We start from the raw sequence: 13,228 nt of genomic DNA, 5'->3' as shown, positions 1-13,228 counted from the left end.
AGAAAATTGCTTTTTTTTTTTTAGGGCCTGCTGGAATGTTACATAATTTTTTTTAGCCATCATTGCCAGAATTCCTATCTTCATCCCAGTGCCGGTGAAGACAAAGATAAAATCAAACTACAGCTTCTGCGATAGCTATCACAACAAACTGTATAAACTGTATAACCTGATGCATTAATGAATAATAACTCAACAAGTGATGCTCTATCAAGGAGTCGATTTACTTTGGGAGGAAATTGACATATTAATGGATTCCTGTGCTTTGAACTGCTTGCAGAACTTGCCTGGACTATGTATCACTTGTATGCATTGTGAACTGTCTGTTGGTGCATGAATTGTGGTAGTGCCGGGGTATCTTTGCTGATGATGTCATCGGTGGTACAATTTTTCCAAAAGGGGCCGTCAATTGGCTTGGTGTCGTGGCGTTTTGTATCCTCCTCTTTCTGCTTGTAGCAGGTTGTTTACGGTGTTTGTGTAAAAACCACTATCCACAAGTGTGGCTAAATGCTGGGCCGGTAGTCAATGACGGGTAAGATCCAATTGCAATGGTACCAACCTATGACAGGAGGCTGAGGATCGAATCCAGGGTCTCGCACATGCTAGGCGAGCCCTCTACCACTGAGCCACAATCCCCACCCCAGCCTTTTTAATATTTTGTTTAGAGACAGGGTCTCATTAAGTTGCTTAGTGCCTCGCTGTAGCTGATGCTGGCTTTGAACTCACGATCCTCCTGCCTCAGCCTCCTGAGCTGCTGGGATTACAGGTGTGCATGTTCATAATACAAGCCCTTTGTTTCTTTTCATTCCCTTAGAAGTGCCTTAGCCAGAGCAAGAGTTTTCATTTGAATGAAGTCCAATTTGTCAGGTTTTTCTTTCATGGACTGAGCTCTGCCTAACCTAAGGTTTTTACACTTAACATTTCAGACTGATTCATTTTGAGTTGATTTTTGTATAAATGGTAAAGTTTGGGTTGAGGTCCACTGATTAGCATATGGATGATCAATTGCTATTTGCTGGAAGGACGACCCTTTCTCCACGAAGTCACCTACACCTAGCTGGGTTTACAAGGACGGTTTACTTGTGGACTCTTTCTGTTGCCTGGTTGGTGTGTGTTTATCCCTCTGTTAATACCACACCCACTTGTTTACTGTGGCTTCAGAGTAAGTCTTGTAGCCGGGCACAGATCCTCCAACTGTGCTCTTCTGTTTCAGAACCCTTTCAACTCCATACAACAGTTTAGAATTCTCCATACAACAGTTTAGAATCAGCTTCTGAAAAACTACAAAAAAAGGCTCTTGGAGTTATCCTGGGGGTTCTGTTTAACTGAAATCAAATTAGGGAGACTTGGCATCTTCATATTCTTGCCTCTTCCTCTTTTTTGTGAGGAGGGATACCAGGGATTAAACCCAAGGGCCTCAATCACTGAACCACACCCCCAGCCCCTTTTTATATTTTAGTTTGAGACAGGGTCTCTCTGAGTTGCTGAGGCTGGCTTTGAAGTCGTGGTCCTCCTGTCTCAGCCTCCCCAGTGACTGGGATTACAGATGTGTGTGACTGCGCCCAGTGCTATTGTCTCTGCCTATCAGTGAACACAGTGTGTCTCCCTGTTTATTTAGGTCCTTTTTGTCCTAAATAACTGCACATATTTTGGTTATTTATATCTAAGTATTATTGGTGCCATTGTAAACTGTACTGTTTTCATTAATTCTGAATTCCAGTTTTTTATTCCTAGAAAAAAGAAATATAATTAATTTGCATAGGCTGCTGTGTACCTTTTTCCCCCTGCTCAACTCATTATTTATTCTGAACTTTTTTGCAGATTGTTTGGAATTTTCTGTGGAGATGATCCATTTCTGCAAAGCTTTATTTCTTCTCTTTGTAAAGGCTTTATTTTTTATTTTCTGAACTGCATGCTTTTAATTTCTTTTTCTTGACTTATTGCATTGGCTACAAGTTCTAGTATGATACTAAAATCTTGAGGACATTTTTGCCTTATTTCAATCTTAGAATAAAACACTTAGTTTTTCACCATGAAAAACATTAGCTGTAGGTTTCTTTTGTAGATTCCCTTCATCAGATGAAGGAAATTCCCTTCCATCCCTCATTTGCTGAGAGCATCCATCATCAATGGGTGTTGAATATCGTGTTCTCCTTGGATGAAACCCACTCGGTTGTGGTATATTACCCCTTTCACAGGTTCTTGGATTTGTTTTGCTCATGATTTGTTGAGGGTGTTTGCATCTATATTCACAAAGGATAGTGGTATATCTTTCTTGTACTCTGTTTGGTCTTAGTATTATGCAAAGCTGGCCTCATAAAATGTGTGGGAAGATATTCCCTCATCTTTTATTTTCAGGAAGAGACTGAGCAACATTTCTTCCTTAAAGTTTTGATAGAATTTATTCACGCAAACGTCTGGACCTAAGTTTTCTTTTTTGAGTGGTCTTTAAAATACAAACTCAATTTCTCTTATACATGTATGGAAAGTATAGATTATCTATTTTTCTTTCTAGAGTTAGTAATATGTGTCTTTCAAGAAATTGGTCCATCATAGAGTTAAGGACAAAGAGTTGTTTGTAAGATGCCCTTATTACCTGAGCTATTTTTAGCTATCATCAGGATTCAAATAAACATTAGGTCATTATTTTTGTCCTCTTCATGAGGACTGCCATAAAGTCAGCCATAATATGCCCTTATATTTAAGCTTCTTAAAAAATTTTAGCCGTTAGTAATCACATAATGTTAATTACACGTACTGTTGGTATCTTCATTAGGACTAAACCAGCCATAATCTCCATCATGGCGATTTCTAGGGAGACTCGATGTCCTTTGTTGCCTCTTTCTCCATTCTTTGATACTTGGTCGAGGGTCCCAGGGAGGTTGGTGCTAAACAAGGATCCTCATTAAACCAGGCCCCTGACCCGTAAGAAAGACCAGAAAGCAGGCTGGGCAGCATGGGGCTTGCTCCCTCCTGCAGAAGTCCCCTGGGAAGCACAGGAAAGGTCAGCAGGCAGAACCCAACTGAACCAAGGGTTCTGTGCCCAGGTCTGGACCCTCATCTCAGCTCAGGGGACACGGTGCTGGGATCTGGGGGTGCAGACCAATGGCTCTGCCTGCCCTGGCTCCCTCAGAGAAGACCAGCGGCTCCTCCTGTGTGATGAGCACACCTCATGCACCCTGACTGTTCCACCTTCCACAGAGATGCCGGCTCCAGCCAGGACGAAGGAGGGCCTGCTCCACTTCAGGGCTTTGGAGTCAAAGGCACCTGTTTCAGGTCCCACTTCGGCCACCGTCCCTACTTCAGTCAAGAACTATTTCCTAGGCTGGGAGCGGTGGTGCGCACCTGTGATCCCAGTGGCTTGGGAGGCTGAGGAAGGAGGATCACGAGTTCAAAGCCAGCCTCAGCAACTTAGTGAGGCCCCAAGAAACTCAGTGAGACCCTGTCTCTAAATAAAACATACAAAGGGCTGGGGATGGGGCTCAGTGGTTAAGTGCCCCTGGGTTCAATCCCCGGTACCAACAAAGAAAGAAAAGAATATTTCCTGAACATTAGCTATGTGCAGACGCTGTCTTGGGCCAGGGGACACGGGGTGTAAGGGCACCCATCCCTCCACACAGCAGTGGGCTGGGACACTGTCATTACGTGAACACCAGGTTCAGAGTGACCTCCTCCTGAGCTGTGTGGGGGGTGTTCTGGGAGATGACACAGTCCGCCACTGGCTCCTGACTGGGTGCTCAGCACCGGGTGCATCAGAGACTCAGTCCTGACAGGCCGAGTGGGCAGAGGACCATGGCAAGACCCCATCTGCAGAGGTTCATACCCAGCGCAAGTGGCTCCATCCATCAAGGTGACATAGGTGGTCCCCTGGTGCAGCCAGCACCCATGACAGAGGCGTGGAGCTGCAGTCCCCAGAGCCACTGAGGCATTGTTGTTGCACCAGACATTCCTGGGAGCCCAGGTCCTGCTCCAGGGACCCTCAGCCAGGATGCCACCTGGCTCTCACGTCCATCCCTGGACAACCTCGGGAATGGAGCATAAGGCTGGCAGGCACCAGGATAGCCTCTCCAAGCTCTGGGAGCTTCGTGATGTCTAAGGAGACTCAATGTCCGTTTTCCTGTTGTTTTAAAAACACTTGGTCAAGTCAGGGTCCTAGGGAGCTGCCACACAGAGCACATGACCTTCAAAGGCCCTGAGGGGCGAGGCCCGGATCCCTGTGTGACCCTGGGCAGGCTGTGTACCTCTCTGAGCCTCTGCTGCTCATCTGCTAAATCCTGTTACTAATGCCCTCCACAGGGCTATGGAGAGGATTAAATAAAAGCCTATCTAAAGTTCCCAGCACAGAGCCTGACTCATAATAACTGGTTAAGAAATGGCAACGGCTATCACGGTGATTATTTTTAAATGCCACTCCATATCTGCTGTCCTTAAAGGAACAAAAGAGGTTTAATGGCCCGTCCTTTGGTGGGATTTTCTAGGAGGGAGTGGGCACCAAGGAATAAGAGAATCCAAAGACAAATTCTGGAGGGACGTCAGCCCTCCCAGGAGGGTGGGAGACTCCCAGCTCCAGGCCCCCACCCCCTGCTCCGGGGTAAGTGCTGGGAGCCCGGCTGACCCCCTCAGTGCTCCTCCACTTAGGCCAGTGTCGGCCTGCCCGCTCCCTGGACTCAAACTGGGCCTGCGGGAGCTAAGTGGGCCGCGCGGCTGGGAGCCAGGGGGAGGCAGCGTTTCCCCCCAGGAGAGCCCCGCACAGCAGCAAGAAGCCCTATTTACAAATAAAGCCTGTTCTTGGCTCTGCCACCCACACAGCCAGCCCTTTATTCCACTTCAATATGCCTAATTCCACTGAAAGTGCGCGGCGATCCACAGGACCATCAGCCGATGCTGAGCAAGTGTGGGCAGCTGTTGGCATAGCTGCACTCCCTGGGAGGGGACAGGAAAACAGGGGATGAAGGGGCTGGGAAATGCTTTACTGAGGAGGGGACTGGAGATGCAGGGGCTTCTGCCGAAGGTGGGCATTTCATGAGCAAATAAAGTCTGGGCGCAACCAACACGTCCGAGAGACTTCCAGGGAACGCTTCTCCTGCCTAGTGTCAAATGCAAATGGCTTGACTGGCTGCTTCCACCATCATGAGAGTCACGAGAGTCCTGCTTGCTCCCCGCAGACACTGCCCGAGGACACAGAGCCAAGGGAAACTGTCCCTGCTCTAACTCTTGGCATTTTGGAGTGCTGCCTTGGAGGTGTTTCTCTGTGTGTGTTTTTGCAGCACAATCAACACAAATGACAGCCACCTGGTATGTGGCTTTGTGCTGTGCACATCCTTCCAGGTGAGCCACCGCGGCCCTCTGGCTTTTCACGGCCGAAGGGTTGGACGAGGCACGTGCCCTGTGCGATCCATCCTGTTGGTCGATGGCACCCTCTGCTCCCTGCTCTGTGCAGTCAGCCATAGTGGCCTCCCTTGCGCCCACAGTGGCCTCCCTTGCCCTTCCTTCTCTCCCCGGCGGGGGCTCAGCTTCTGCTGTCCTTTCTGCCTAGGATTCTTTTTCCTTTTTCACCTAATTAGGTTTGTTCTCTTTGAAATTGTGACCAAAATACCTCCTCCAAGGAGCCCTCCCAGATAGGACCCAGCCTGGCCTCCCGTGTCACACACGCTGCCTCGTGATCTGCACCTGGTCATTCATCACAGTTGCAATGAAATAGTTGACTAACTTCTCTGACCCCTCGACTTCCCACCAGGACGTGAGCTCAGGAGGTCACTGTGCCCATCTTGCTCAGCACGGAAGCTGGGGGACAGCATGTGGCAGAGGAGTCATCAGCATTCATTCACTGACACAAGGAGAGAAGAAAGGAGGCGGCCATGGACCCTGTCAGCATGGGATGTCCACTTCCTGATTCCACACAAAGGGGGGATCTGCCCCCTGCTTACCACTTCTCAGTGCCTCGGGAGCCTACAGGTGAAGAAGGTGGAGCACGTGGCTGGCCTCTGGCCCCCTCTCAAGCCCCCGATGGCTCCCTCAGGCCAGGAAAATGAGCAGAGGCAGAGGAAACCCTGGAGGTCACCCAGCCCACTGCTCCACTGCTCAAGGTTCCAGCAGAGAGACGCCAGCCCAGAGAGGGAGAGGCCACCCCCACCCACACACAGGACTCAGCAGCAGGTCCCAAAGCACCTGTCCTCCCTGGCACAAGGCAACCCCCCTGGTTCTGCCAGGCATGGCCTCAAATCCCAGCTCTGCCATTAGAAAGAATTTGACCTGGGGCTAGTTGGCTTAATTCTCTGACCCTGGTCTCTTTGGCTGTACAGTGGGGACAGTAACCCCTGCGTTCTTGCTAGGAGGGGGTGTGACATAGTTGCTAAGAACATGGACTTAGAGCGTGCTGGTGTGTGTTTGAATCCTGGGTCCAGCACTTCCTAGCTGGGTGACCTTGGTCAACTTGCTTAACATGGTTTCTACATCTGTCGCCTGGGAAATGGGGAAAAGAACAGTCCTTCTGCATACATTGTTGCACACATGAGGTCAGAGATCACATCGGGTATGAAGCAGCCAGCACTGTACCTGATACAGTCTCCACTAAGCAAATAAAAGATCCTGCCCACCAGGAACCACAGGGAGAGGAGGCGCTCAGTGCCCTCAGGCCCTGATTGACACACGACCTCTTTTCATGAACATGGGTCCATCGGAACTCACTCACCCCAACAAGCACAGGGCCTGTCTGTGCACTTACTGTCACGAGGGCCCTACAACGCACCCCACAATACCCTCTAGCAGAGGGACGGGGAATTGCTCCGAGGCCCCAGGTTCCTTTCTCCCCGGGCCCCTTTCCCATCTACCTCTTCTCCTCTGCAAGGACTGGCTCAAATGCCACCTGTGCCCACAGCTGCCACTCGGATCACTGTGGCTGTGGCGTCCCTGGCATCAGGATGGAGCCCAACACTGGCTGCCACCTATTTCAGTGATCCGTGTCCTGGGTCCAGTGTCCTCACGAGCACAGTCTCCGCCTGTCTCTCAAGTCGCCTGCCTCCCCCCAGCAGGGTGCTGAGGGTACAGGTGAGATGGCGGGATCCAGGCTCCTTGGGCTCAAATCCTGCCCTCAACCCCCAGCTGTGTGACCTCAGACAAGTCCTCGCATGGCTCCATGCCTCAGTCCCCCCACCCCACACCCCCAGAAAAAACGGGAAATACCAACCAACGGCGTGGGGTACCTGAGGGTTGGTGAGAGGGCACACATGAAGCGAATCACATCCTGGGCACACAGCTGGCCCTCTTTAAAAGGTGAACCAACCATGTCACGTTGATAACTGTCATTTTAATAACTCACTCTGGGTCGAACGCCAGCCCCGAACCAGCCCAGGATGGCCTTGACGGAGCTCATGGCTTCTTGATCCTCCCCAAGCACCATGACTAGCTCTGACGTCAGGGCCACCACAGGCCATCAGCAGTGTTTGGAAACAGCAGCCACCGAGGGGGAGGCTGGCCCAGGGCCCAGCCCCACGTGGGAGGCTGCCCTGCGGCTGCCCAGGCTGTGGGACAGGGGCACAGCGGCCGGGAGGGCTCCCCAGCGGGGGCCTGTCCTCAATGGGTGCTGACTGCTGGCCGAAGTCTAGGGAAAATCAGCTGCAGCAGCCCCCTGCACCGGCCCACCCAGGGCTGCGCCGGCGCCTGCCCCCTCACCTTGAGCCCGCTGCTTTCCGCTTCTGAGCCGGGGTCCACGCCCGTGATGTAAATGCCCAGGCCGTACTCGGCGCCCCCGCGGATGGTGAGGCCCAGGGAGCGGCCATCCCCCAGCACCAGGTTCACCTGCAGGAGGGAGAGCGGGGGACGTTAGCCAGGAAGCCACACCTGGGGAGGTGGCAGCCACAGAGCCCTGCCTGGTCCTGGAGAGCACCATGGGCTTGTCAGGAGCCCCGTCACCCTGCCAGATCCCCTGGAAGGTGCCGCCCCACGGAGGCCCTGCCCCGTCCATCAGCGGGACAACTGCAGCGAAAGGGGGGACAGAGGACCTCCCAGGGTCCCCTGGGTGCAGACCCAGCCCAGGCCCCTTCACCCTCCCTCCCCAGGATCAGGGCTCCATTCAGGCCTGGGGCCACCACTACCCTGCGTCCCCAAGGTCCCCCATCTCCCCAGGGCCCTCGGGCCCCACTCCCAGGGTCTCCTGCCCGGCCACCACCCTGATGGGCCGCTTGGCCTTTCCCTCCGCACACGGGGAGCGCCCACCCGGAGATTCCCCGACACCATCCTGCTCACGGTCCCAGGGGGCAGAGGGATGGTCAGAGCGCAGTGGGCAGCGCAGGGCCCTGGTCCTGCCTGGGGGAGGCGGCAGGGGAAGGGGCCTCCTGGTGTCTCAGATGGGCTCAGAGTCAGGGGCTCACAGGAGGTAGGTGGCGGTGCATCCCAGGGACATGGGACATGGGACGGCATGTGTCACGGACATGGGACGGCAAGCCTGGCTCAGGACCTTGGAGGTGGGTCACAGAGGATGGCCGGGGTGGGGGAGAGTCGCACATGAGGACAGGCAGGAGTCTAGAGGTTCTGGAAGGTTCCATAACCTCTGAGGAGGCTGCAGGAATGCAGCGATGAGGTGACCGGGGTGTAAGGCCCTCCCTAGTCCCTCATCACATGCACGTAGGTCTGTGTATTCAGGAGGTGACAGTGTGGGGATCACTTGTGTCAGGGCCAGGGCCAGGCTACTGAAGCTCAATCCTAATGACACTTGCTATGTATGTGGCCCTGCGCAAGTTGCCTCACCTCTATGTCTCAGCTTCCTCATCTGGAAAATGGGCTGATCACCAGCCACAGCGGGGCTGCCCTGAGGGCCGAGAGGGTCCAGGTACCTGGAGAGCTCAGCGTCCTGCCCGGCCCGGGGAAGCCTGGCTCTCTGCAGAAGGGCCTCTCAGGAAGCCCTCCCGGAGCTTCCCCAGGGCCACCTAGTCAGGTGGGGGGAGCCAGGGCCCATACTCCAGCCAGAGCACCTCAGGTGAGCCAGGGCAGGGTGCAGCCAGCAAAGAATCCCAGGGTCCCTCCAGATGCTCCCGACCTCGCAGGTGACAAGACGGTGCACAGGAAGCACAGGGCTGCGTGTGCCTCCTGGGAAGGTGCAGAGGGACCCCTGAAGCCGGGGCTGGGGGTGCAGCCTGCCGATGGCTCACAGAACCACAGATCGGCCTTCCTGGGAACTGCCCTCACCCAGCTCCTGACCCCGCCTAGGTCAGGACACCTCTGCGGGGCTGTCCCAGCTCCAGGGCTCCCCGTGGGACCCGCGGACCTCTGCTGTGACCGCCACACAGCCCACTCCTCCCTCGCCCAGGATTGTGACCCCTGCTCCATCACAGCCTTGGCCCAGGCCACTGCACCTCCATGAATAGACTGCGACCGAGTTGAAGCCTCGAGAGAGCCTCGACTGGACTCCTGGGCTGGAAACCATGGGAGTCGGGGCGGGGGAGGGGTGTTCAGGGCCACCCTGCCTGTGGCCGGGGGGACCCCGCTGTTTCCTGAGGTGCCCGAGCTCCCTGCGGTGCTTCCTTCCATCTCTCTCTGTCTACCGTCTGCCTCCTCTGCTCTGACCTCCAGCCTCCTGCCTCTCCCTCTTCCAAGGACACTCGTAGTGACAGGGGCCACCGATAATCCAGGATCATCTCCCATCTCGGCCCTCTTGGAGTGGGGACCGCGCCCTCCCATAGACTAACCTTCCCAAGTCCACTCCAGGGAGCCCGGCTGGGTCAGAGCTCCCAGAGACAGACCACCCAGAGACAGCCACGGGGAGGGGAGGAGGGAGATGGCACCCTGGGGCACTCTGGGACCTCGCCCTGTCATGACTCTGCTAAGGTGTCACACGCAATCCCAACGTAAGGACTGAGGGGAGTCGCTTCTGACTGCTTCAGCGCACGGGGAGCGGGGAGCCCGCGGGCCAGGATGGGACCCCGGAAGCCTGGTTGTGGCTGGTGGGGTTGGAAACCGGGAAGAGCACGGCCATGCTCAAAGGGTTAGAAATGCCATCTCCAGGGGACACGGCAACTGGCTCCGGGAGACCAGGGAATGAAAGCAGGGCTCCCATCTGCAGGCCCGTGACCCTGTGACCCCGTGACCCCGTGACCCCGTGATGGCAGCAGCAGCCCCACGGCAGGCGGACAGTGTCAGTGACCCAGCGCCGGCCAACAGGTGAGGGATGAACAGACGCGGCCCACGCATCGCCACAGATGAGGGCCCGTGTCCCCAGGGTCACACGATGAGACCTGCCCCCAACATTCAGGTGCCCTGGGGTGCTCAGGCCACGCAGGCAGAGCCCCAGCGAATGCAATGAGCCTCCCATGGCAGGGGCCTCCAGAGCTCGCTGGCCTTTCTGACCTGGGAGGACACACACGGAGGTGGCCGTCTAGAGCAGGACACACGCCCGACACGGTGTCCCCCCCAGCCTGGAGTCAGTCTCCCAGGAGCCCTGGCTACAACCGGGCAGCGCTCAGCCTGAAGGACAGGAAGCTCTGGCACACGCACGGGGGACACTGAGGACACTGTGCTAAGTGACAAGAGCCAATCACAGAGGGACGGACACCTTGCCCTCATCTGAGACACCAAGAGGGGCCAAAGTCACAGAGACAGAGAGCAGAGCGGTGGTTCCCAGGTGGTTCTGTTTGGACCTTAATGTCCCCCAAAGCTCGGTCTCCTATGGGTGGTGCTAGTGTGTGGGGGGGTGGAGACTTCAGGAGGTGGTCAGAGGGTCTAGTAGAAGAAATGATGTTCCCCGGGGGGGTGTCCTTGAAGGGGATATCGCATTTTCTCTCTGCTTCCTAGCCTACATCACACACTCCGCACCAGGCTGTTCTGCTCACCACTAGCCCAGGCGACCTCAGACTGAAACCGTCAGCCAATGTAAACCTTTCTTCCTTTTAAGTTCACTTTTCTCTGGTGTTTCCTCACAGCTATGTAAAGCTGACTAAGGCACCAGGGCGGATAGAGGGGGGAGCAGGGTGTTGTTATTTAAAGGGTTTTGGTTTTGCAAGAAGAGGAGTTCCGGAAGATGGCGTCCAGCAGGGTGAGTGCATTACCAACACAGAACTGCACACCTGAAGCACAGGCAAGGGGGTAACGTGGGCTCTACCATAGAGACCCAGAAAGCTAAATCCACCACCATGTGACCTCTCTCACTTTTGAGGACAGGAGGGCCATGGGGGCCCCAGGGCCACACAGGAGTCCTCTCCCACCTGTGGAATCTATTAACCAAGAAAAATCCTCAAGGTCAGAGGCCTGGGAACCTGCTGCCCGTGAGCATCACCTCGCTCACTGGCCGGGGACACACAGGTGACAGAGGTGAGGAAGTGCTTCTCCCTCCCTGGAGAGTTGGGGGGCACCAACACCAAAGGCATGACGAGCGAGGACAGCTGCTCAGGGGCCACGGCCAAAAATGCCAACTTGGGAAGCCACGGCCACACTCTTCTCTGCACTTCTGCAAAGAGCAGCGAGCACCCGGGTCCCCACAGGGTGCAGGGTCCCATGCTGCAAGTGTCTCGGGCCCCCGCTGTGTTCGGGGCCCAGACAGATTCCACTGTAATTCAGTCATTTGTGTCATACACACTTACTGAGCATCCACACTGTCCCAGGCACGAAGGAGCCACCCAGACTCAAGACCAAGGTCCTCACTCCACCAGCTTACCTAGGTGGGGGGCAGGGGTAGTCTACTGCTGTGTTCATTCCACAGAGGAGGAAATGGTTAATGGAGGCTCAGAGAGGTTATGCAATTTGTCCAAGGTCACACAGCTGCCAAGATTTGAACCACTCCTGCCATGCTGACACGATCCCATTTAATCCCCATAATAAATCCAGCAGTGAAGTTGGTGAAGACCCCTCTCTGGTGTTGTCTGGGGTACTTCCATTGGTCCTCCCAGGTACCAGATTCTCTCAACCTTGGCCTTCTGCATTCTTATAGAAGTTACTCCAAGATGCCCCGAGGGGAACTTATCTACCCTCATCCTCCCACCCACAGAATTCCAACAATGATGTCAATGAAGACGCTGGGCTCAGTTCTACTTCAGGGCCTTTGCACATGCTGCCCTTGCTGCCTGGGATTTTCAGCTCTCAAAATGGGACAGGAAGCCTCCTTCTCCTTCTGGGGGTCTCAGCTCAGAAGTCATCTTCTCAGAGAGAACCTCCCTGAACACCTTCAGGCACCTCCCAGAGCACCTCCCTCTCCACTTCCCACAGTTACTGTGGTTTGAATGCATCCTTCCAATTGCACATAAGGGAAACTTAATCTGCAAATTCATATGCTAATGGTATTTGCAGGGGGAGCTTTGGAGAAAATAGGATTAGATGAGGTCAGTGCAGCTGGTGTGCAGGTGGGTGGGGGCTCCCCTGGTGGCACTGGTGACTTTAAAGAAGCAGCAGAGCAATCTGAGCTGGCGGACTTGCTCTGTCTTGCTATGTGATGTCCCCTGCATGTCCTGGGGCAGCAAGAGGGCCTCACCAAGGCCTTTGGGCTTCCCAGCCTCCAGAACAGAGCCCAGTGAACCTCTGTTCTTTATAACTCACCCAGTCCATGGTATTTGTTGCAGCAACAGAAAACAGACACCCATGTCCCTCATCGTGCTCCTCTGGGCTCCTTTCTGGACCTTCACCTCCCTCCCCACCTCCACTGCACCCTCAGAGCAGGGCCTCAGCTTTATCCCCAGCTCCCAGGACATGTCAGGCACACCGCAGGTGCTCCACAAGGACTGGGGGGCTTGTGGAGCACCTCCCGGCTGCCACCTGCTGAGTCTCTATAAGATGCGGATGGTGACCTGCACCTAGCAGGTGGCTTGGAGGACTCAGGGAAGGTGCCTGGGTACAGAGCCCCACCTAGGGAGGAGAGGGCTTGCCAGAAAGACAGGGAGTTTGCTGCCCAGCATGGCAAGGCTGGCCGTGCACACGACCCAGCCACAGGCAGCCCTCGGAGACGGCCGGAGAGCATGCTTCCCTGGTGGGGAGGGCCTGGAGCTGCCCAGGAGGCCCAGGTGCCCATAGACCTCCCAACAGCGACCAGAGGCCAGGGTGATCTCCTGAATGATGACGCATCTTGACATTGAGCAAAGAACACCAACGCATTAAATAAATGTTATCGTCTCATCCACAGGAAAGGGAGAGCGGAGAGAGTCTCCAGGGTAGGTGCCTGGCCTGGAGCCCCAAGCCAGGCAGCTTCCTGGCTGTCAGGATCCAGGTCCTAAAACAGCTGGGAGCTGGGCAGGGGTTACCTTCCTGGTCTGGG

The 13,228-nt window shown here is 54.9% G+C and overlaps 1 protein-coding gene across 2 annotated transcripts in view; it reads right to left on the bottom strand.

The window, feature by feature from the left end:
* WHRN (whirlin) overlaps positions 1-13,228 on the bottom strand; it is an 85,035-nt gene that overhangs the window by 47,330 nt on the left and 24,477 nt on the right. For both annotated transcript variants that reach the window (XM_081264762.1, XM_081264763.1), the window contains exon 3: positions 7,669-7,794. In XM_081264762.1, the coding sequence (XP_081120888.1) occupies positions 7,669-7,794 (126 nt within the window). The remainder of the gene's footprint in view (positions 1-7,668; positions 7,795-13,228) is intronic.

This window comes from Spermophilus citellus (genome assembly GCF_964194105.1).
Source record: "Spermophilus citellus genome assembly, chromosome: 2".
Lineage (NCBI taxonomy): Eukaryota > Metazoa > Chordata > Mammalia > Rodentia > Sciuridae > Spermophilus > Spermophilus citellus.
This window is presented reverse-complemented; position numbering and strand designations above follow the sequence as displayed.